The 24170-nt window shown below is 37.8% G+C and overlaps 1 protein-coding gene across 3 annotated transcripts in view; it reads right to left on the bottom strand.

Annotated features, from left to right (window-relative positions):
• CFAP91 (cilia and flagella associated protein 91) overlaps window positions 1-23469 on the bottom strand; it is a 70843-nt gene extending 47374 nt beyond the window's left edge. For all 3 annotated transcript variants that reach the window (XM_014564134.2, XM_032479943.1, XM_032479947.1), the window contains exons 1-6: window positions 23343-23469; window positions 16765-16841; window positions 16097-16254; window positions 14967-15050; window positions 13791-13847; window positions 5894-6075 (exon numbers count right to left, since the gene is read on the bottom strand). In XM_014564134.2, coding sequence (XP_014419620.2) covers window positions 5894-6075; window positions 13791-13847; window positions 14967-15050; window positions 16097-16254; window positions 16765-16841; window positions 23343-23469 — 685 coding nt within the window. The remainder of the gene's footprint in view (window positions 1-5893; window positions 6076-13790; window positions 13848-14966; window positions 15051-16096; window positions 16255-16764; window positions 16842-23342) is intronic.
• Window positions 23470-24170: the final 701 nt, after the last annotated feature.

Genomic DNA, 24170 nt, shown 5'->3' with positions numbered 1-24170 from the left:
GAGAATGGAATTTGTGGGAATTGTTCTTGGTGCTTTTATATACTTTCTGAGAGAAGAAAAGCTGCTAATTTACACAAGCATGGTTATACTAGGAGTAGGGATTTGGATTACAAGGACTTGAAAGTATAAAATGCTTGTGAGAGAAATAATACCTCTTGAAGCATACATCTTCCCATTTATAAACACGGTGTGCCTCTCTTTTTGTCAAATCTTTATATGCTTGAGGAACAATTTATACTTTTCTCCATAAATGCCTTGCACATGTTTTTACTAAGGGGTCCCTAGGTACTTTGCTATTTGTTGCTATTGAGAATATGATTTTTTCAAAAATATTTCTAATTACACATCACCCATACACAGGAAAATTACCAATATTTGTATGCCAATTTCATAATAAGTTACCTTGTTGAACTCAGGTTCTTAGTTCTGATAATTTATTTTATTTGATTTTCTAAATGAGCACATTGTCTGCAAATAAAGATTGTTTTGCTTCTTTCTAATCCTCATACCTTGTTTTTCTTCTCTTATCTCACTGCATCGACTCAACATTTCTCAGCCACGATGCTATTACAGCCATATTGGGCAAACAATTTTTTGTTGTATGAGACTGCCCCATGGAGGGCAGGATGTTTAGTATCCATGCCAGCCTACCTCCCCCAAACTCACCTCATGTGCCTAATCATTATTATGCACAAAAATGCCACCCAAGTTTCCAAATGTCCCTGGGGGCAATGGGTCATAGCCTAGTTTAATAAGCTCTGGGCTAGAATCTTCTCTGCATTGCTAAATAATAGTGGTGATGAAGCAATCACTATCTTGTTTTTTTACTTTAAGGACAAAGCTTCTCGAGTTTCACCTTTAGTTTTATGTTTATTGAAGATAACCTTTATTAAGTTACTAAAATTTCCTTCTGATCTCAGCTTATTTAGAGTTCATAATACGAACGAGGGTTGAGTGTTGTCAAACAGTACTTTTGCTGCATCTATTGAAGGCCGATACAGAACAAACGGGTTGGCTGTGTTCTATGAAAACCTGTTTAGGGTCACTGAAATTTTCATTTCATACAATTTTCACATGTCGCAAAATAGTAGGGTATTTTCCATCCATTTTTAAATGTAAACATCATCCTTAGCTTGCAGGCCATATTTTAAAAGGCAATACTGCCAACTTGGCCTGTGGACCATAGTTTGCCAATCCTGATCGAGAGTTTTAATACTTGCTTCTTGTTTAAAAAAAAAAAAATCATTAAAAAAACTCAACACTTAAAATTTTTAATTGCATATTTTTCTCTTTTTTGCTCATCATGTTCTTAAACCTTGCTTCTTCCTTTTGGGTTTGTTTTTCTTCTTGTTGAAGTATGTCCTTTTATCCTTCTTTTAATCAGATTAATAGGTAACATCTATATAATGGTGATTTGCATGCTAAGCACTGGTCTAAGCACATTACTAAATGAATGCAATTAATCTTTGCAATATTCTATGAGCTAGACCTATGAAACGTGATATCCTATGAAAGTGTCTTTATTTTGCCTTCACTCCTGAATAACAGTTTGGCTGGTATAAAAATTCTAAGTTCGGAAATACTTTCCCACAGCACTTTAAAGATAGTACTATAAAATGTCAATCTGGTTTTTGTTCCTTTGTGGATAATCTGATTTTTCTCTCCAAACACTTTTGCAATTTTTTCTTTTCTTTTATTATGAGATGTGAAGTTAAAAAAACATATCCTGTCTACTGCTCAATGGAATTTTTCAACCTGTGGGCTCATGCCTTTCTTCAGTTCTGGGAAATTCTCAGCCATTATTTTTTCTTGCATTGCTTCTCCACCATTCTCTCTACTCTGAATTTCTGGATCTTCTGCTCCTATTCCCCGTGGTGCTTCCCTTTACTCTCTTTCTCTTTCCCTTTCCCTTTCCCTTTCCCTTTCCCTTTCCCTTTCTCCTTCCCCTTCCCCTTCCCCTTCCCCTTCTCATTATTATTATTATTATTTAAATTGAAATATAGTCAGTTACAATGTGTCGATTTCTGGTGTACAGAATAACATTTCAGTCATACAAATACACACATATATTCATTTTCATATTTTTTTCATTCTAGGTTACAACAAGATATTGAATATATCCTGTGCTATACAGAAGAAATTTGTGCTTTTTAATTTATTTTACATATAGTAGTTAATATTTGCAAGTCTCGAGCTCCCAATTTATCCTGTCCCACCCCTTCCCCCACCTAGTAACCATAAGTTTGTTCACTATGTCTGTGAGTCTGTTTCTGTTTTGTAGTTAAGTTCATTAATGTCTTCTTTTTTTTTTTTTTTTTTAGATACCACATATGAGTGATATATCATATGGTATTCTTCTTTCTCTTTCTGGCTTACTTCACTTAGAATGAAGATCTCCAGATCCACCTATGTTGCTGCAAATGCCATTATTTTATTCTTTTTTATGACTGAGTAGTATTCAATTATATAAATATACCACAGCTTCTTTATGCAGTCCTCTGTCAATGGACATTTAGGTTGTTTGTATGTCTTGGCTATTGTACATAGTGCTGCTATGAACTTTGGGGTGCATGTATCTTTTTGATTAGAGTTCCCTCTGGATATATGCCCAGGAGTGGGATTGCTCGATCATATGGTAAGTACCCTAAAAGCTCCACACAAAAACTACCAGAGCTGATAAAAGAACTCAGCAAGGTAGCAGGATACAAGATTAACATACAGAAATCAGCTGCATTTTTCTTTACACTAACAATGAAATATGAGAAAAGAAAATAAAGAAACAATCCCTTTCAAAATCACATCCAAAAAAATAAGATACTTAGGAATAAATCTGACCAAGGAGGTGAAAGACTTATATGCAGAGGACTACAAAACACTGATTAAGGAAATTAAAGATGACTTAAAGAAATGGAAAGATATCCCATGCTCTTGGATTGGAAGAATCAATATCGTTATGGCCATACTGCCCAAGGCAATCTACAGATTTAATGTGATCCCTATCAAATTACCCTGGACATTTTTCACAGGAGTAGAACAAATAATCCTAAAATGTATATGGAATCATAGAAGACCCAGAATTGCAAAGCAATACTGAAGAAAAAGAACAAAGCTGGAGGAATAACCCTCCTGGACTTAATACTACAGAGCTATAGTAATCACAACAGCATAGTATTGGCACAAAACCAGACACATGGGTCAAGGGAACAGAATAGAAAGCCCAAATATAAACCCTTTACTTCTATCTTACTTACGTTTATCTTACTCTGCACCTCAGTATGTTGCATTCTGGAATATTTGTTCATTTTATCTTTCTACTCACTAATTTGCTCTTCAGCTCTGTCTAGTTTACTACTGAGCTCATTTTATTTCAAACTTTATAGATAAGCTTGCCACATTCTCCTTCCCAATGATTCCAGTTGGTTCTTTATCATAGTTTTATTGTTGCTTATTTCTTCCTTTACCTCTTTAAGGATATAAAAAGTACTTTCTATACCCTTTTCAAATTGCTCTGTTTGCTCAGGAATTTATTCTTCCATTTTCTTTATGTTCCATGGCTCATTCCTGCTGTCTGCATTCCTTGGATGCTTTGTGATTCCTGGGCTGAGATCATCCTCAGATTTCTCTCCTGAGCATCCTGGGCAGTAGCATTCTTTGACCTGGCAAGAGGGACAGCTCCTGGTCTCATTCTTTAGAGCTCTGCACATCATTATAGGTTGAGGAGTCCAAGGGACTATGCCTCCCTAGAGCTACTCGTGCCCTTAGACACCCTGGAATTCCTTGCACAAATGGTCCCAAGCCCACATCCAAAGTCTACATGGGCTTTTTCCCAGGATTCAGACTCTTGAGGGAAGGTTATATGTTGCTATTTGTTCATACTTAAGCCCCAGGGGTGGCCAAGTGGTAGCTGTTTGCAGGGATGTGTACACAGAAAATGGAAGAGCAATCACATGCAAGCATGACAGGCCCCTCGTGATGTGGAACAGAGCCAGACTGAAAGGCAGGCCACGGGCAGCCTCTTCCATTGCTGCCACGTTCCAGTACGCAATCCCAAGGAGTCTAAGAATTTTAAATGTAAACTTGTCCTTTCAATTTTTTTATAAAGATTTATTTGTGAAAAATATAGGACATATTTTACCAAAGAGATATTAGCTTGATTTATAATTTTTTAAAATATCTATATGTATAGTATGTGGGCCTCCATTTGAACCTCTACCCAGGGCCTCACCAACAAGGAAGTAGGCCTGACTCATGGAGGTTTTTATTAATACTTCAACCCCAGGGCTGCCAGGGGCCAGGCTCCAGACTGGGCCTTTGTCTGGTGAAGCATTTCTGAGCCTGTACCTACATCTCTTGTTTTAGAGGGCCTGGCTCCGTTCCTCCTGCAGCTCAACGCTAAGCCTTTATCACACCAAGAGGTAGAGCCCAAGGCGCCAGGCAGGAGGACTTGGCTTAGACTAGGAGAATTTCTGCCCGCTTCAGTCAACACAGGTAACACAGGTCTGCCCCCCACCGTTCAGAGTCCCTGCTCAGCACCACAGGTTCCCAGCTATTTCTTTCTTTTAGGGAGAAGGCTTCACTTGTAGATTATGGAAGTCTCCTTCCTTGTTAAGGGTGGCTATTAATTTTTTTAAGTTCTTTTAAATGTCTTTGTATTAGTTTTTATCTTTATTTATTTATTTATTATTTTTTTGAGGGGTAATTAGGTTTGTTTGTTTGTTTGTTTATTTATTTATTTTTAATGGAGGTACTGGCGATTGAACCCAGGACCTTGTGCATGCTAAGCACGCACCCTACCACTGAGCTATACCCTTCCCCTTTATTTTTATAATCTATTTTTTAATGTGTTCAGAGCAGAGGGAAAGATTTCAACATGTTTTTAATCTGTCATCTAGGCCTGCACGTAGAGCCTCTGCTTTAAAGTGCAGGTGCCAAGAATGTTTAATCTGGATTCATAAAGTGAGCCAAGAAACAAGAATCCAAGCTAGAACTCAGATATGAACATCCTCTTTGACTGTGATGCAGACTTGATCACAGCAATCCATTACAACAGGGAAACAAAAGTAATCTCCTTTTAATAAAAATCATTACAGGGTACCACCTTATCTCCATGGCCTTAAAGGGGTCAGCCTCTCTGGTCCTCAGTTTCCCAGCTACAATCAAATGAGTTCAGTATGCTAATGCCCAGTAATTTCTAAAGGCCCCTCCTCTTAGTGAGCTGTATAGTTTCCACATAATAAGGGCCTAGACCAGAGTAAACTTCTACAAATATATATATGTAGATGCATGACTGGGACATTGTGCTGTACACCAGAAACTGACACATTGTAACTGACTGTACTTCAATTAAAAAAAAAAAAAAAGTGAATTTCTGAGCCTGGAAGATATTAGCATTCAGAGATGATATCAAAAGAAATCATCCAAATCATTCAATAAGGTATGTAAGAGAGCCTTGATAAATTACAAGATATTTTAGCAAAGTAAGATCCTATTATTACATATATTGGAATATACATTCAGTATTATACACTCAAAAAAAGTTTACATGTAAAGAAGGAGTATGAATTGCTCAGTGAAAAGAAGCTGATTCACCTGGAAGAAAAAGTGAGTGGAAGGAGGTGAGTTGTCAGTAAGTAACCATAAAATTAAGCCAAAATATAACTTCAGCTTCAGGGGAAAAGTACAAGCCTCTGTACAGTGAAAAGGGTATATTTCTCTTTGAACAAATCTATCAGAAATAGTATGAGTCTATGAAGCAGCTCTACTGAGCAAGACATTTTAAATAGCAATACTGTAAACCACAGTTGCCTCTGTGTGCATCACACCCAAGACCTCAGGAGCACTTGTGGTTCTCAGGACTGTCAACAGCAAAACCTCAAAAGAATTACCAACTCACCCCAAGTAAGAGTAGCCAGGGTCAAGAGCTCAGGGATGGTATCTTGACATACTACATATTCTGGAGAATACGGGTCTGTTTGAACTTCAGCATCCCGATAATCAGTCTGAGTGCCCACAGTATACTTCGAAGGAACAGGTAGGTATTTAGCAGAAGGAGGTGGAAAAGTATATGGCTCTGCCCTAAAAAAGGAAAATTATTTAAAAAGTTAAAACCAGATATAACCACTTAGAATGTGATATAATCAAGTAGAAATAAATCCTTAAGCTGCACTAAGTCCATTCCCCCTTTAAATATTGACAAGCACAAAGTTATGAATCCTTGTAACCAGGATTATGTCCAGTAATCTTGAGAGAATTTCCTTGTTATTCTCACATCTGACAAGAAACTGAAGGGGTATAAAAACCTAGATCTACTCACAAAAGTTCCTATTTGTGTATCACTGGACAGGGTTGCAATATAGAGCTATGAAAGGTAAGTTCTAGGATATCATACAGTTACTTCTGAACCTGTTCAGAGTTAACACTTTCCTGGTTTCTTTCTTCTCTGCTTTTAGTTACCCACCCAATTTTAGCTATGTGCCTCTAGAAATGTAGGAGCAGAGAAGAGAGAAGAAATGCTTTCTGATTTAAAAAAAAAAAATGCAAGCCTCATCCTAAATAAATGATTCCATAATTAATGCTAGGAATCATTTGTTTAACCATGTGGAAAATTACCTCATCCTTTGTACAAAAATTAATTCCAGATATTTTAAAGTATTTAATGTAAAAATGAGACTATAAAAATGCTAATAGGAAGCATAAGTAAATACTCATATCATCTTTGAGTAAGTCTTTTTAAACACGGCTCAGAAGACAAACTATAAAAGGAAATAATCAATAGAATTAAGGTTAAGTTGACACTTTCATACCTCAAAATATCATAAACAAATTTTAAATGTGAATGGCACACTTGGAAATAGGCTTTGCAACATATGTGATAAATAGTTAAACAGCGTTTGTATGTAAAATGCCCTTGTAAATCGGTAAGACAGTTAAAAAGCCACAGAGAAATGGGTAAAAGATACTTTAAAAAAACAAAAAGAGTAACAATCATATGAAAAGATAATGAATATAACTAGTAATCGAAGAAAAGTAAACCAAACAGCAAGATGCCATTTTATTACATCACATAAGCAGAGACTTAAAGGTTGAAAATGCCTAGCATTGATGAGGTTATGAAGAAACAGGCCTTCTCATAAACTGTTGATGGAAATACAAACAGGTACAACCTAACAGGCAACTTATCAATACATATCAAACCCTTAAAATACCCTTTTGCCCCAGCAATTGTAATTTTAGGAATTTATTGTAGGAAATACTTCAACAAGTATGCAAAGATATATGCAACATGTTTATAAAGTCTCATTTATAACAATAAAATGCTACGAACATTTTTTAATGGCCAATTTTTTTTAAAAAATGGTTATAACATGAGGTCATCAGGCATCAACCTTGGACCCACTGTTTTCACTTTTGTTTTTCTCATTCTGTCTATTTTCAAGGGCAGAAAAAAATTTTAATTCACTTAAAAATTCACTTACATGCCTACCCTTATACATAACTTCTAAAACAATAATATGATGGCATATAAGCTTTAATATTTTAGTGCAGCGTTTTGTTTTGAGTTTCCTTCCCTCAATCCCTTTTTTTCCTTACCCCTCCACACACAGCAGTCCTTTCTCCATATATCCAAGATCTAAGACATAGCCCTGAAGTACTTCTTCCATATTTTTTTCCACACCTATTTCCTACATTGACACTAATATACACAAATACAGTGTTATTTTATTGTTTGACTAACATGAACTCATATTATAAATACATTTTTGAATCTTGCTTTTTTGACTCAACAAGAATTCATGGAAATCTTTCCCAATCTACTCATGTGGCTCTTAAAAAAAAAAAAGTTACAAATTTAAATAATTATCATCAGTAGAATTGCTTTTAAAAAATGGCACATCCATAATGAATTTATCCAGCTATTAAAAGTAACAAGGTAATCTATATGCAGGAACAACCAAAAATGTCTATGATCCAATATAAAGTAGAAAAAAGAACACTATAAAGCAATAGGTATAATAGGAGAACATTTTTATGTTTTTTAAAACTGTGCTATTACGCATAGAAAAATGCCTGGATAGATATACAATAACAGCAATTATTTCTGGATACTAGGATTAAAGAGAGAATTTTTTTCATGCTTATAGTTTTCTGAATTTTCTAACTTTTTTTTAACCTGGACATGTACTATTTTTAAAATAAGAAAAAAAAATACGGCCACTTCCATTTAAAATAAATCATTTTTTTCTAGTTGGTAGAAGAATTGGTTAAACAAAAAAATAACTACAAGGACCTACTGTATAGCACATGGAAGTATATTCAATGTCTTGTAATGAGCTATAAGGGAAAAGAATATGAAAATATACATATATATATGTATATGTATAACTGAATCACTTTGCCGTACACCTGAAATGAACATTGTAAATCAACTACACTTCAATAAAAAATAAAATTAAAAAACCCAAGAATTAAAAAAAACAATAACTAAATATAATGACAAAAAAGAGAGACTTCCATCATGCAGAACAGTCAAAGGCAAAGAGAGGTGCTTATATATGAGTACAGTATGTACAGCTTAGCTCAAAGAAAAATGAATTTCAAGCCAATTAAAAAGAAGTGTCTATTTGTGGCAGAACAGTACTTTAAATTGTTTCTAATGCTGAATTCTAACAGGTATTGAAATCATTTTCTCAGCCATTGCTATTAATTTCTAAGATATGGAGACAATATTGGTATTTTCAGTTTCTGTTTTCAGCCAAAATTATTCTACTATAAAAATTCTAGTTGAAGAAATAACTTCAAATCAGCTTTATATCATCCCCAATCATATGATTATCATTATAACACCATTAGCTTGAATCAAGAGAACAAATTATTGTTTTCGAAATTACATAATTTCACATTTGACCCATCTGATCAAATGTGCTAAGATTCCGGCAAAGCCTGAGGAATCCTTCTGACTAAACTTTCTGCTGATTTGGGATCCTTCCAGCTGGGTCTGAGGAGACGGATGCAAAGGAGGAATGCTACTTTAACAGAGGTTCTAGGTAACTTCAGAGTACAGTGTCCTTCCCAACTAACATGTTCTTTTTCTCTTCATTTCAGCTGGTTTTAGGGAAGAGTAAAGTGCTCCTATTCATTCTTCCCCAATCCCCTCAACCCCAGACAACCAATGGTCTTTTATAATTTCCATAGTTTTGCCTTTTCCACAATGTCATATAGTTGGAATCATACAGTATGTAGCCTTTTCAGACTGGCTTCTTTCTCCTAGTAATACGCATTTAAGATTCCTCTGCGTCTTTTTATTACATGATAGCTGCCTGCTAAATGTATCCTTTTCTAATAGGAGGGTGTTCAAGTCTCCCACTGTGATAGTGGATTCATCTGCTTCTCCTTGTAATTCTATTCGTTTATGCCACATGTAGTTTGACACTGTCATTAGGCACATATACATTAAGAATTGCTATGTATTCTTGGAGAACTGACCTCTTTATCATCAATGAAATGCTTCTCTTTATCCCTAATAATCTTCTTTGCTTTGAAATCTACTTTGTCTGAAATTATTATAGCTACTGCTGCCTTATTTTAATTAGTGTTAGCATGCTATATTTTTATCTATCCATTTGCTTTTTTGTTTCTTTCTATTATTTTTTATTGAAGTATAGGTGATGTAAAATATTACAAGTTACAGGTATAAAGTACAGTAATTCACAATTTTTAAAGGTTATACTCCATTTATAGTTATAAAATATTGGCTATATTCCCTGTGTTATACAATATATTCTTGTAGCTTATTTTTTACATAATAGTTTGTACCTCTTAATCCCCTATCTATGTATTGCCCTTCCCCCACTCAGCTCCCCACTGGTAACTATTAGTTTGTTCTTTATATCTGTGAGTCTGTTTCTTTTCTGTTATATTGACTAGTTTGTTGGATTTTTAGGTTTCACATGTGATAATCACAGTATTTGTCTTCCTCTGTCTAACTTCATTTAGTATAATGCCAAGTCCATCCATGTTGTTGCAAATGGCAAAATTTCATTCTTTTTTATAGCTAAGTAGTATTCGTGTGTGTGTGTGTGTGTGTGTGTGTATCTCCCATGTTTTTAATCCATTTAACTGTTGATGGATATTTGGGTTGCTTCCATCTTTGGCAACTGTAAATAATGCTGCTGTGAACATTGGGGTACACATATTTTTTTGAATTTGTGTTTTTGGTTTTTTTTTCAGACCCAGGAGTGGAATTGCTATTTTTACTTTTTTGAGAAACCTCCATTGCTTTCCACAGTGGCTGCACCAATTTACATTCCTGTCAACAGGTACAGGGTTCCCTTTTCTCCACATCCTCACCAACATTTGTCATTTGTGGTCTTTTTGATGATAGCCATTCTGACAGGTATAAAGTGATAAGTCACTGTGGTTTTGACTTGCATTTTCCTGATGATTAGCAGTGTTGAGCATCTTTTCATGTACCTGTTGGCCATCTGCATGTCCTCTTTGGAGAAATGTCTATTCAGGTTTTCTGCACATTTTTAATCGAGGTTTTTTGTGGGTTTTTTTTTTTTTTTTTTTTGATGTTGAGTTGTATGAGCTGTTTATACATTTTGGATATTAACCCCTTATCTAAATAAGGCCATATCATTTGCAAATATTTTCTCCCATTCAGTAAGCTGTCTTTTCATTTTGTCAGCTGTTTCCCTTGCTGTGCAAAAGCTTTTAAGTTTAATTAGATCCCATTATTTTTGCTTTTATTTCCTTTGCTTTACTAGGAGACAGATCCAAAAAAAATACCACTATTGTTTGTGTCAAAGAGTGTTCTGCCATTCTGCCTATAGTTTCTTCTAGGAGTTTTATGGTTTCAGGTTTTACATTTAGATCCTTAATCTATTTTGAGTTTATTTTGTTTGTTTTTTGGTCTTCTTTGGTGGGGAAGGTAATTAGGTATATTTATTTACTTCTACTTTTTTTTGATGGAGGTACTGGGAATTGAACCCAGGACCTCGTGCATGCTAGGCATGTGCTCTACCACTGAGCTATACACCTGCCTTGAGTTTATTTTTGTAGATGGTGTTGGAGAATGTTGTAATTTCATTCTTTTACATGTAGCTGCCTGGTTTTCCTAGCACTACTTACTAAAGAGACTGTCTTTTCTTCACTGTATATTCTTGCTTCCTTTGTCAAAACTAATTGACCACAAGTGGTTGGGTTTATTTCTGAGCTCTCTAATCTGTTCCAGTCTATTCATTTACTTTTAATGTATGTGTGTCTTTATATCTAAAGTAGGTTTCTTATTGACAACATTATAGTTGGTTCTTGTTTTTTTTGATCCACTCTGACAATATCTGTCTTTTAATAGGTGCATTTAGATTACTGATGGTCAAAGTGATTATTGATAGTTGGGTTAATATTTACCATATTTGTTACTGTTTTCTATTTGTTACACTTGTTCTTTGTTCCTATTTTATCTTCCACTCTTTTCTGCTTTTTGTGATTTTAACGGAACATTTTATATGATTGCATTTTCTCTTCTTTATTAGCACATCAGTTATACTCCTTTTTTAAAACTTTTTTTAGTGATTGCCCCAGAGTTTGCAAAATACAAATAACACTGTATCACTTCTCAAGTAGTTTAAGTATGCTATAACAACAAAGTAATCCTAATTGTTCCCTTTTATCTCCTTTATCACTGCTGTCATTCATTTCACTTATATATAAGGAATTATCCAACTCCAGTCCCCTTTAGCCATCCTGTCCCATCTGAAGGGGAAGAAAAAAAAACTGAGAAACACTCACAAAGTTCACAGTCCAGAGGCAAAGGCTCACTAAAAGAAAGGCCTAATCATAGGCTGGCCTTGTTAAGAAGAACAGAGTACTCTGGCATATTTCAAAATGATTCCTTTTTCCCTCTTCCTGCCAGAAGCATGTGGGGATTTTTCTCCAATATTTACTGTGAGAACTCTGTTGGACTTTTAAAGGTAAATCACTAAATTCTGGGAGCCCCCCATGACTGGGTCCTCCTAGAGTTTTTCACTCTCAGAGTTTTCCACACTGAACCTCCAGCAATTTGTCAATTATAGTTCAAGTTTTCCTACCTGGGAATGGTACTCAGGGAAGTTTCTACTCATGACTGTCTGTTCTGGGTAGCTATTACTTGCTATATTTGCCTGTCTCTCTCATAATCTTCGGTTAGTGGCAACTTGCAAGCTCCTTGCAAGTGGAACTGGAAACCACTATTGAACATTTAAAACATACTAACTTTTTAGCTCTTCGCCATGATGCTTACATAGAGCCTAAAGTAAAGGCTCTAACAGCTAGCCATGGAAAGGGTATGGCTGGAGAAGGCCACTTTTCCCAGACAAATCCATCCCTGCTAACAAAGATGGAATTATCCTTCCTGCTCAAAAGTTCAACCCTGCCAGAATTCTGGAGTTGACTTCACACAGAGAATACTGATTCTTTCAGAAAAATTTCTAAGAAAGAAAGAGACTATCTAGAATGTCAACTGTCATAGTTTACCTCTCAATGGAAATCTTTATCCCTTATGTCACAACCATTTAGTAAGAAGTGGAGAGACCCAGAGTTCATCACTGTAGACCTCAGAACTCCCCAGAATTAACTGGACAACTTTTAGACCAAATACAATTATAACCTCCAAAACAGGTGATCCAGTGAGCTTGCTTTTAAAGAATTACCAAAAGTATCTATAGGGAGCCACCTGTCTCACAGCTTCTCCTTTGTTCATACAAAGCATTTCATAGAAAACAAGCCTGCAGTTGTTTCCAAGTAAAGTGAAAACACACAAAGTTACTCTGTCAAGGGAGACAACAGAGGATCTTTTCTCCGTCCACATAAGAGCCAAAGGTATCCATACACAGTCTTGAAAACTTAGGGGCAAACTGGGAAAATAGTTGGCACTTATCGTGAGGATTACAGACATTTGATAACATATATCCTATCATAAGATGTTGTATCATTAGGAGTAACCATATCTTTAAATGCATGTTTGAAAGCCAAGCCCTATCTAACTTTCTATTCAGATGTCTGAGACAGTAAAAAAAGGTTTCCTGTTCATTTCATGAATACCTTGGGTTTTTTTTTTTTTTGCTAATAGAAATATTAAGTTATATTGACACAGAAAAGAGTAGAGCAAAAATTAGATTTTCAATGGGACCTTTACCAAACCTGCTATCTTGCCCTAAGAAAAAAAGACCAGGGAACTGCACAATAATCCCAGATTTAGTCTTTGTCCTTTCCTTCCCTTTCACCTTGGTTCACACACTCTGTGGGACAAACACCATGTCTCATGTATCTTTGTATATCATATTGCCTTGTGTAGATCAGATGATTATTAAATTATAAAATTCCAGTATTCAAAAAATATTTTCACTGATTAGTTTTCTTGATAAAAAGAACTGTTGTCAAATAAGTGTGTGTTTCAGAGAAGCTGAAGAGGACATTTAAAGCATTTTCAAGTTTTATTTTTATCATAACTCATAATAAGAAATATATTTTAATACTATACCATTATACACATATGTATATATGTATCTATCTAAAACAAAAGTTATAAGCAAAAAACAACTCACCCTCAATATATCTGATACTTTTGATTATTTTCGATTCTTTTTTGTGTTTTAAAGTGCTGCTTATGACCCACCAGAAGACCTTCCAATGGTTTGTGATCCACAGTTTAAAAATACTGATTCAAAGAACTATCTTCTGGAAGCAAATATGGAAGCAAATAATAAATAAAATAAACTAGGGGAAAAAGTTTTAAAATAATGGTTACTTACCTGTTTGCTGCATAAACAACATTGAATGGCGTATGTTGATAAAATGGAAGGAAAGGCCTAGAGGAGAAAGGAAAACACAAACATATGGGACTTTTGCATTGTGTGCACTCTGAGCATTCTTCCAATGCTAATATTTGTTCCTTGAAATCAGTGAGTTTGACTATCTCGTATGGCAGTAATCCTCAAACTTTGGTATACACGAAATCATTGGGGACCGGGAAGATTCTTATTTAGAATGCAAATTCCCAGGTCTAGCCCAGAAGATTCAGCAGATACAAGATAGAGCCAATGAATCTGCATTTTGAATAAACATCCCAGGGTTTTCTCTGCAGATGGGAAACAAGCCACACTCTGAGAAACAGTGCCCAATACTTGGGCTTCAGCTGGTTGGTAGCATCCAGCAACTTCTCAAGTTTCCTGAGCCATTCTGAAATTCCCAGTGATTTAGTTTAACAAACTTCCCCCACAAAAGTCTAGGAATTGAGTATAGTACATCAAGAATTTAACATTTCTCTGAAAAAATCAGCATCATAAAACTTCCACAAGGAGGTTGCTCATAAAAAATGTGGATTACAAACTTACTTTCTCAAATACATTTATGATATCAAGACAATTTTGCTGACACAGGTAAGACCTATAGGGAAATCTTCATCTTATTTTAATCTGATCTGAGTCTATGATTATCATATGAATATTAATCACAATGAAACAAAGTGAATCTTTTGACCATGTTGGTTTGGCAACATTCACACAAAGAGAGCAAGTGTCACCTATTTGGCCACTTTTAACAATTTCCCCTGCACTCTGGCTGTCATGGTGTCTCTGCTGTATCTCACTTCTTCCGTGACTTCATTTTGTTCTCAAACATACATTCCTATTTGCAGTACCTCCAAGGTCAGGCAGACCTAGTTGGAATCCCAGCTCTGCCACTTGATAATTTTTGTGACCTTAAGCAATGTACTTCTCCTCTCTTGGTCTCAGTTTCCTTACTGATAAAATGGGGATAATATATTCTCTTCCATACTTCTGTTCTGAAAATTGATTATTATATACGTAAAGCACTTATAAAATGATGCCTGGCACACTGTATGCACTTAAAAATGATAGCTGCTATCATTATTACAAAGAAGTCTCTAATAATATTAGGGCTCATATTCCTCGGTAATTATTTCCTACCTTTCAAAATATTTATAGCGATTCTTTCCAGTAACATCAGGATCTTCACAAACTTTTTTAGGCATCTGAAAAGAAGTGTCAGTTCTAAAATGAAGCAGGAAAACATTATTCAAGTCTAGTATATCATTTCTAAACATAATTTCTATTTCATATTTCTATGTCTGTAAAGTAGGAGATACACAGGGTATCTCAGACTGAGAGCAAAGTCTTCTATAACATGCATTGGAGGGCCCTACATCTCAGACTAGAATAATTACTTTCCCTGAGCCAGGAAACCAGGAGCCAACAAGAGGAACTGCGAGCTAATACATGAGTAGATTTATGAAATCCCACATACAAAAATACCCACTTCTGGTTAATAGCACATGAGAATCACAAAGTTTTAAAAAACAACTTTTTATGTCTAGGCTGTAAGGTAGCATTTTTAAAGGAGATTTTCTAGGTATGAACTTGTAAATAATTAAAAGAATAAGGAATTCAAGAGACTTATGTCAGAAGGTGCTTTAGCTACAAGTCTTCAAGAAATATTATTTGGGTACCAGTAGAAAAGAACACATGCAATTCCTAAGATGGATCAAAGAAACAACAATTCAGTCACTCTACCTTTGGTGGCAAGTTGTCACTTAATATGCATATTCACCCCAACCTTCTGAGAACATCTACTAAGCAATAAACCTATAACCATTGCTTCTGAATCAGGCTCGTTTTGGTCCAAGGGGTTAAGAAAGAGATTTTGAGCTCAACTGGCCTAGGTATAATATAGCAATTTTACAATTTAAAATAATGCAGAATGGGGTGGGGAGGGATGAATTGGGAGCTCGGGATTTGCAGCTACTAACTCTACATAAAACATAAGCAGCAGGGTCCTACTGCATAGCACAGGGAACTATATTCAACATTTTGTAATGGCCTAAGATGAAAAAGAATATTAAAAGGAACATATATATATGTATAACTAAATCACTATGCTGTACACCAGAAATTAACACAATATTGTAAATCGACTATACTTCGATATAAAATAAATAAATGTTAAAAACAAAATAGCTCAGAATGAATAAGTTAAAATTTTAGGAAGAAAATGCGTTTATTAAAAACACGAGTAGCAGCCGAAGCTACCCGACACTTACGCAGCAAGTTGCCGGAGGGCTTCTCGGTGTCTCTCCTCATGTCCCTTCCATTCCCGACTGATGAATGATGGAACAGGGTCTGCCTTACTCCAATATACAGAATATCTTGGATAATGGAACAGGCTACTGAACATGGTTCTAAACCTGGGAACCCTTCTCTAATGTTAGGGCAGGAATGTAGGGGGAAAAAAGGGACAAAATTACACCATAAGATTTTCTAAAGTACTTTACTATTGGTAACTTTTAAAAGGTACAAAACAGTGTATATGGCATAGAAAGAGGGCTGTTGGTATATGCATAGAATATCTCTAAAGGATACTCAAGAAACTGATGACAATGGATGATTATGTGAAAAAGGCTGAGGGTAGCATTTATTTACACTGTATATGCTTCTGTACTACTTGAATTCCTTCAACACAAGCATGTATTACTTTTCTCATTGAAATAATTCAGGTTATAATGAGTCCTTTATTCACTATTAGTTAATTAATCCTCACATTGGGCCACAAGAATTAAGATACCTGGTCCCCTGTTAATCATGGCAAAACAACTTCTGCGGAATATAAAATCCAGGGGAGATTTGGTGATCACCCAATCCAATCAGCATGGTCAGCGAAACTGGATAGTTCAGGTTCACCTGGCTGCCTTAGTCGATGAATTAGACCTACCAGTTTGCTTTGAATCAGGGTGGCCTGAATATTTGCCTGGTTGTGGTCTTTCTCACTTGACACAATATACAACGGATCTGTGAAATAAACAACAAAGGAGCATAAGGAATAGAACGTATCTACTCCTAGGCTAAGAATAATGATAAAGCAATGTAATTTCTTAATTGGAAAACAAATTAGAAAATTTAGCTACTGCCTTATTCTGCAGCAGCTCATAGCCCTGTTACTCTGCCGCCAGTGAGAGTCTGTGAGACGCATTTCTCTTCTGTGTATTTCAAAGTCAGTTTATAGACTCAAAATGCAAAAGGAGGCCAAACATGTTCTTAAGGCACCACCGTCTAAACAGGCTCTCTTCTCTCCTATGAACAAACTGCTTTCTGGGTCTGGATAGCCTGGGAAATCCTCCAAGAAGAAAAACCATGTATACATACACTACAACAATCTGCAAGTGAAACAGACAATAAATTTGGGTACTACCTCCCACATTCAGTTCACAGGGAAGATACAAACTCTTAACAGTGTATCACCCAGAACTGGTAGACAGAGTAAGAAAATGTCACTCTCTAATAAGACATAAGATCAGCGATCTTCAGAATTCATCCCTTAAGATGGGACTAAGTTATTTCTCCAAAGTTCAACAAAAGACTGTCCTGCTGTTATAAGTAGTATTTGTTAGATCTGTCTTTAAAGTGACGAAGAATATTCATGATTGATTATACCACCTCTTAAAATCCAACGCTGTGACATTAAATTCACAAGTGGCCGTCTGATACAGACTTTGATTTCTCAAGTACACATGACTTGAGACTTATTCTTAAGTACACATCTCTTGAGAAACAAATATCCTGACCAACTAGTCTAGACTAGTAACATATATTTCTCCACAGAAATTAATAAATTGGTATTGTGATTTAGAAATAAGTCTCTCTTGAATTCAGATGATGAGTTAATTTCCAGAACCTAGTAACTCCTCGGTTACCCAACACAAATGATTTACTGGATGCAGACATCTGATAGTCCCACCAAGTTTGAAAAGCAACAGGAGGCTCAGACTCTGTTTATTCCTTCATTCAGGAAAAAATTTTTTTGACTGGCTATTGTGTTTTAGGTGCTTGGAACACATCAGCAAAAAGGTAGATTCCTGCCTTCATGGGTGAGAGAGAATAAACAACAACATAACAAATGAGAAAATTATATAGTATGTTAGAGGTAATAAGTGCTACTAACAAACCAAAGAGGAGAGCAGAGTAAGGGAGAATGGGTTGCAGTTTTACAGAGGGTGGTCAGGGCAGGCCTCACTGAGGAGGTGACGGCTAAGGAGACTTGAAAGCCAGGGGTCAGCTCTATGTCACCTGGAGAAAGAGCATTACAGGCAGAGGAAACAGAGTGAAGGCCCTAGGACGGGAGCATGCCTGATATGGCTGAAGAACACCAAAGAGATCAGTATAGCTGAAACAGTGTGAGAGGGAAGAGGAGTAGATGAAACACAGAGAAGTTACCAGGGGCCTAGATCACATAGGACTTTGCAGGCCACTGAAGAGACTTTGGCTTTTAATCTGAGTGAAATGAGGACCCTCTGTAAGATTCTGAGGCAAGGAGTGACAAAATCTGACTGATGTTTTAAAATACTCATTGTGGCTGCCCAGGTAAGAAGACTGCACGAAAGCAACAGGAGAGACATAGAGACCTATGAGGAGGTTCAGACAGTGATCTGGGGGAGACGATGGTGGTTTGCACTATGATGGTAACAACAGACGTAATAAAGTGGCAGGATTCTACATATATCTTCAAGGCAGAGCAAAAAGTACTTGTGAACAGACTGGCATGGTGTGAGAGAGACAGAGGATGCAATGATGGCTCCACGATTTTTTGACTCAGCAACTAGAGGATGGGGCTGGCATCAACTGTTATAGGAAGGCCTATGGTGGAGCAGGCTTGTGGGGATAACATTAGAAAAGCATGTTTGAGGTGTCTGTTATATATCCTAGTGGGATGTAAAGTAGGCAATCTGATATACAAGTCTAGAGATTGGGAGAGAAGTCTAGACTGTGGATACACACTGGGGAGTCATGAGCCTTTAGATATAGACTTCTTTAGCTGCATCACCCAAATCTACCTCTGTGAGTTAAGTTGAGAAGCGATGGAAACTGGGCTTATCAGGAATGAAGAGGCCAGATTTTATGTCCTCAAATTATAGGCTACTTACTTTGAAGGCAGAATGAATACACTTGTTTAAACAGAAGGAAGAATATAGCTTCAACATCTCTGATATACTGGGAATAGTATGGGGCAAAGTGAAATTTCCACATTATTTTGTTTTAAGTGATTTAAAAGATATCACTGGGTCAATGGTTGCAATTGTGCTGTTCATCTGAAATTAGTTTCACCCACATTTCCCCTAAGTCTGAATAATAAGTAATAAACCATTCTCCTCTTACTTCCATAAGGAGTATACGGACACATCTACAGAAACATTCTTGCTATCTACAGAAGATAATGACACACAATATTGTATGATGTATGACTATACATTCTGTAATGTATCCTACAACTCTGCTCAAAATCAGTGCTCAAAAGACAGTAGAGAGGCCTCTGAGATGCCCAGGTAGTAGCAGGCACCAGGTTATCACTTGCTCACTCCTAGACAAATATCAAGTGCTTCATATGCAATATTCCTTTTAATCTCACAAAAACCCAATGAGGCAGGCCCTAGGCCTCCATTTTATAGGCAAGGAAACCGAGGCTTCAAGAAGTCAACAACTGGGGGGACAAGATGCTGGAGTAGGAGGAGGTGAAGCTCACCTCTCCCTACAAACACATCAAAAATACATCTACATGTGGAACAATCCTCATGGAAAACTAACAGGAAACCGGCAGAAGAACTGCTATATAACCAAAGCTGGAAGAACTCCACATAACTGGGTAGGATGGGGGGAGTAGAGTAGAGACCTGCACCCCTGGGAAGGACCAGGAAGGAAGAGATGGTCCACACAGGTGGATCTTTGCCCCAGAGAGCCAGCGAGTGGAGCCACAATTTGGGCACCCTTGTCCTGGGATCCTGCACGGAGGAGACAAGCCCCCTTACCTGCTGGGAAGTCCTTTGAGACAAACAGAAGAACTGGAAAAGCTTAGACTCTACCAACAAGGAGTGCATGCTTGCTAACAATCAGGGCCGAGAGAGACTTGCACTGGTGGCTGCCACCCTGTGGCACTCCCCAGTCTGAAGGGGCAGACACCCTGGCCCCATTCACTTAACACCACAGCCTGGTGTGAGATTTGGGCAGAGACTCGGTCTAGTTATGCGGAGGGCCTGTGGTGTGATCCAAGGCGAGCTGTGGCGCCCATTATCAGTGCGCACACGGGCAGACATGGTAAGCGCAGGCAGCGGGCAGCACCACAAGAACACGCAGCAGTGGAGCACTGAACCTCAGCCAGACAGGCCCTGGGCACGAGTACACAGTGGTTTGTTCCCAACAAGAATGCCCCGGCTCTGCCCAGTCCACACCACAGCCTAGCCCCAGATCTGCGGCAGACAGGTCCTGGGAGAAGACTGCCACAAAGGCAGCCCAGATCTCAGGTGGCAGAGCAGCCACCCCAGTTCCTGCAGCCACAACACCCTGACCCCCAGCCCCAGCAGTCCTGAAGAAAAAGAACAAAACTGGAGGCATAACCATTCCAGACTTCAAACTATCCTATAATATTACAGTAACCAAAACAGTGTGATATTGGCACAAGAAAAGACACATAGATCAATGGAACAGAGTAGAGCCCAGAAATAAATCCATGCACTCACAGTCAATTAATTTACAACAAAGGAGCTAAGAATATAGAGACAAGACGTTCTCTTTAACAAGCAGTGTTGGGAAAGTTGGACAGCTACATGTAAATCAATGAAGTTAGAACACTTCCTCACGTAATACACAAAAATAAACTCAAAATGCTCTGAAGACCTAAATATACGACATGACACTATAAAACTCCTAGAAGAGAACACAGGCAAAACATTCTCTGACATAAATTGTAGCAATATTTTCTTAGGTCAGTCTCCAAAGGCAAAAGAAATAAAAACAAAAATAAAGAAGTAGCACCTAATCAAACTGAAAAGCTTTTGCACAGCAAAGGAAAACATCAACAAAATGAAAAGACAACCTACAGAATGGAAGAATATATTTGCAAAGGAACAACCAACAAGGGGTTAACAACCAAAATACACAAACAGCTCATAAATACAAATGAATAATACAAATGAATCTATATACCAAAAAAAAAAACCCCTCAATATTGAACAAACAACTCAATCAAAAAATGAGCAGAAGACCTAAATAGATATTTTTCCAAAGAAGACATAAATGACCAACAGGCACTGAAAAGATGCTCATCACCAACCATCAGAGAAATGCAAGTCAGAACCACAGTAAGGTATCACCTCACTGTGGTCAAAATGGCCATCACCAAAAAGTCTACATATAATAAATGCTGGAGAGGGTGCAGAGAAAAGGAACCCTCCTACACTGTGGGAATGTAAATTGGTGTAGCCACCGTGGAAAACAGTATGAAGTCTCCTTTAAAAACTAAAAATAGAGCTAGCACATGATCTGGCAATCCCACTCCTGGGTATATATCCAGAAAAATGAAAACTCTAATTTGAAAAGATACCTGCACCTCATCATTCACAGAAGCAGTATTTACAATTCCCAAGACATGGAAGGAAACCAGTGCCCATCAACAGATGACTGGCTTAAGAAAATGTGGCATTTATACATACACGTACATACACACAATGGAATCTAACTCAGCCTTTAAAAAGAATGAAATATTGCCATTTGCAGCAACATGAATGGACCCAGAGAATATTACTTAGTGAAGTAAGTCAGACAGAGAAAGACAAATATCATATGATGTCACTTATATGTGGAATCTAAAAAATAATATAAATGAATCTATATACAAAACAGAAGACTCACAGAGAACAAATTTATACTCATCAAAGGGGAAAGGGAGTGGGGAGGGATAAATTAGAAGTATGAGATTAACAGATATAAACTGCTTTACATAAAATAGATAAGTAACAAGGATTTACTGTATATTAAATATCTTTTAATAACCTTATAATAGAAAATAATCTGAAAAATATATGTAATTGAATCATTTTGCTGTATCCCTAAAACTAACACAATATGGTAAATCAACTATACTCCACGAAATTAATTAAAAAATAAAATAAAGAAATTAGCAACTTATTGATTGGCAGTTAAGATTTGAACACGAATCCTTCTAGCCCCAGGCTTAATGTTATCAAAAGCCCGTGAATTTTATGGGGGAAATTTTCCCATGAAAATCATGAAAGAGCCCGTCAACCAATTTGCCTGTGTTGTGGAAACAGTTCTAACATAGAAGTTGTCACAACCAAATAATGGTGAGAGAGAGGAAGTGTTTCAAAACTCAAGACATAATGATTTCTTTTAGGGAACAGTATAAAAAATTGCAGATTCTGGGGGGAAAGAAAGGAAGAAAGAGCTCATGATAAACTCAGAAAGTATTTTAAAATATTTTTGGAAGCTGGGGAAAATATATCATATTTAAAAGACTTTAATTAGCAGGACAGTAGCATGGCTACTAATTCACCAACAAATGTACAGATGTAAGCAATCATCACACATTCCCAACGCCAGGAAATGGCTACCTTAAAGATTCCCATCCAAAGGAGACCCTGGGAATCCCAGAGGAGATACCACATGGTTAAAAGGAATACAAGATTCAGGTGAAGAGGGTGGGGCTACAGAGGGCAAAACTGGGGGAAAAAATCATGCTTTACTGATTATAATTATTGTAGTACTAAATTCAATCACTCAACAAATAATTCTCAATAAATTATTAGGCACATAAGTACCAGTACTGGAATAGGTGCTGAGAAGGCTACAAAAATGTACGGAAGAACTTAAAGAACTCAGGGAAATTACGGTCTAGTAGAAGAGACAGAACATAAATGAACATAAAGCCAGGGCTTTAAAATAAACTGGGGCTTTACTGGCCTAAAGGAACTAGCGGACCTAGTTTATAAAAGATATTTTGATGGATAAAAATAAGGTTAAAGAAAAAGGGAAACCTAAAAACAAAGGTGAGATAAACTAGCCCTTCTTCACTAGAATGCCAAATTTGGAGTTGCCCAGAGAATGGAAGCGGGAAGGTCATTCTATTTGGGCATTTTATGCAATTTGAAAGCAGGCGTATTAAGTGAATCTCCAAGCCTGCAAATCATTGCACTTTACTGGATACCAAAATCCCAAGAACTGGTTTTAGGAAAATCGCTTAGCGCAAGTTAGTAGGAAAGAAGAGTCAGGTGGCCCCGCTGGGTGCTCTGAGAAGCAGAGCACACCTGTGGCTTCCAAGACGCCTCAGAGAGCACCGCCACCTGGAGGGCTTGAAGCTGCTCCCACCCAAAAAAACACAACCGCGGGCAAGGGAATCTGTCCTGAGGCTTGTCTTGTCGACCGCGCTTCTGACCAGGTCCCACCGTCTCGAAGCCTATATGGCCCAGGAGTCGACAACTCAGGAGGGACGTCTGGAGCCGCCCTTACCGTACAGGAAATCATACGTTCGATTGGCAGAGACGTTGCCCCAGGCCCCCGATCTCCCTCCGCACCACCGGGTTTGAGACACCTGCGGCTTGGCCTGGGGCTCCTCGATGGTCACTGTGTGACTCATAGTGCCGGCTCTTCACTGTGGCTAGCCGGTATAAACTAGTGAGACTTAGCTGCTCTGTGCACCGTAGCTATGGTAACTCCTGGGAAGCGCTGGAGGGGAAGGACCTGGCGAGGTTACAGAGCTAAAGGAAAAGGGAGGGGCGGGGCTGGCGTGGGAGAGGAGGAGCCGGGTGACGACAGGAAGGGGCGGGGTGAGGAGCGGGAGAGGAGGGGCTAGGTGAACGTACAGGGCGGGGCTCGTGAGGGGAGGGGCGGGGCTGGCGTGGGAGGGGAGGAGCGCGATGACGATAGTAAGCCTTGGGGCGAGGCGCAGGAGCGGAAGGACTGGAAAGCGCAGATCCCAGGAGCTTTGAGGGGTGGGGGAAGGGAAGGGGAAGGAAGGAAGGTGGGCCAGAGGGGGCAGGCCTAGGGAGGGGATCGGAGAGGGGAAGAGTGGGGCTGGGAGGGACGGCCTCACTTCCCACTACGCTTCTGAGACCTAGCCGCGAGTTTTAGGACGCCCACCCAAGGTCTACGCCGTTTGGCCGCAGACTGGGGAAACGGCTGCTGCTCAAATCCAGAAGCAATTTGTTAGTAACACTCCGTCGGCTCTTTAGGAAATCCTTGGGAAATCTCAGAACCTTCTAGAATAGTTCCGGGCTTTTATTTCAGACATCCCCTTTTCACGGGACTTGTTCTTGGAGCTGAGAATCGCGCTCTAAC

Source organism: Camelus ferus, chromosome 1 (genome assembly GCF_009834535.1).
Source record: "Camelus ferus isolate YT-003-E chromosome 1, BCGSAC_Cfer_1.0, whole genome shotgun sequence".
NCBI classification, from domain to species: Eukaryota; Metazoa; Chordata; class Mammalia; order Artiodactyla; family Camelidae; genus Camelus; species Camelus ferus.
This window is presented reverse-complemented; position numbering and strand designations above follow the sequence as displayed.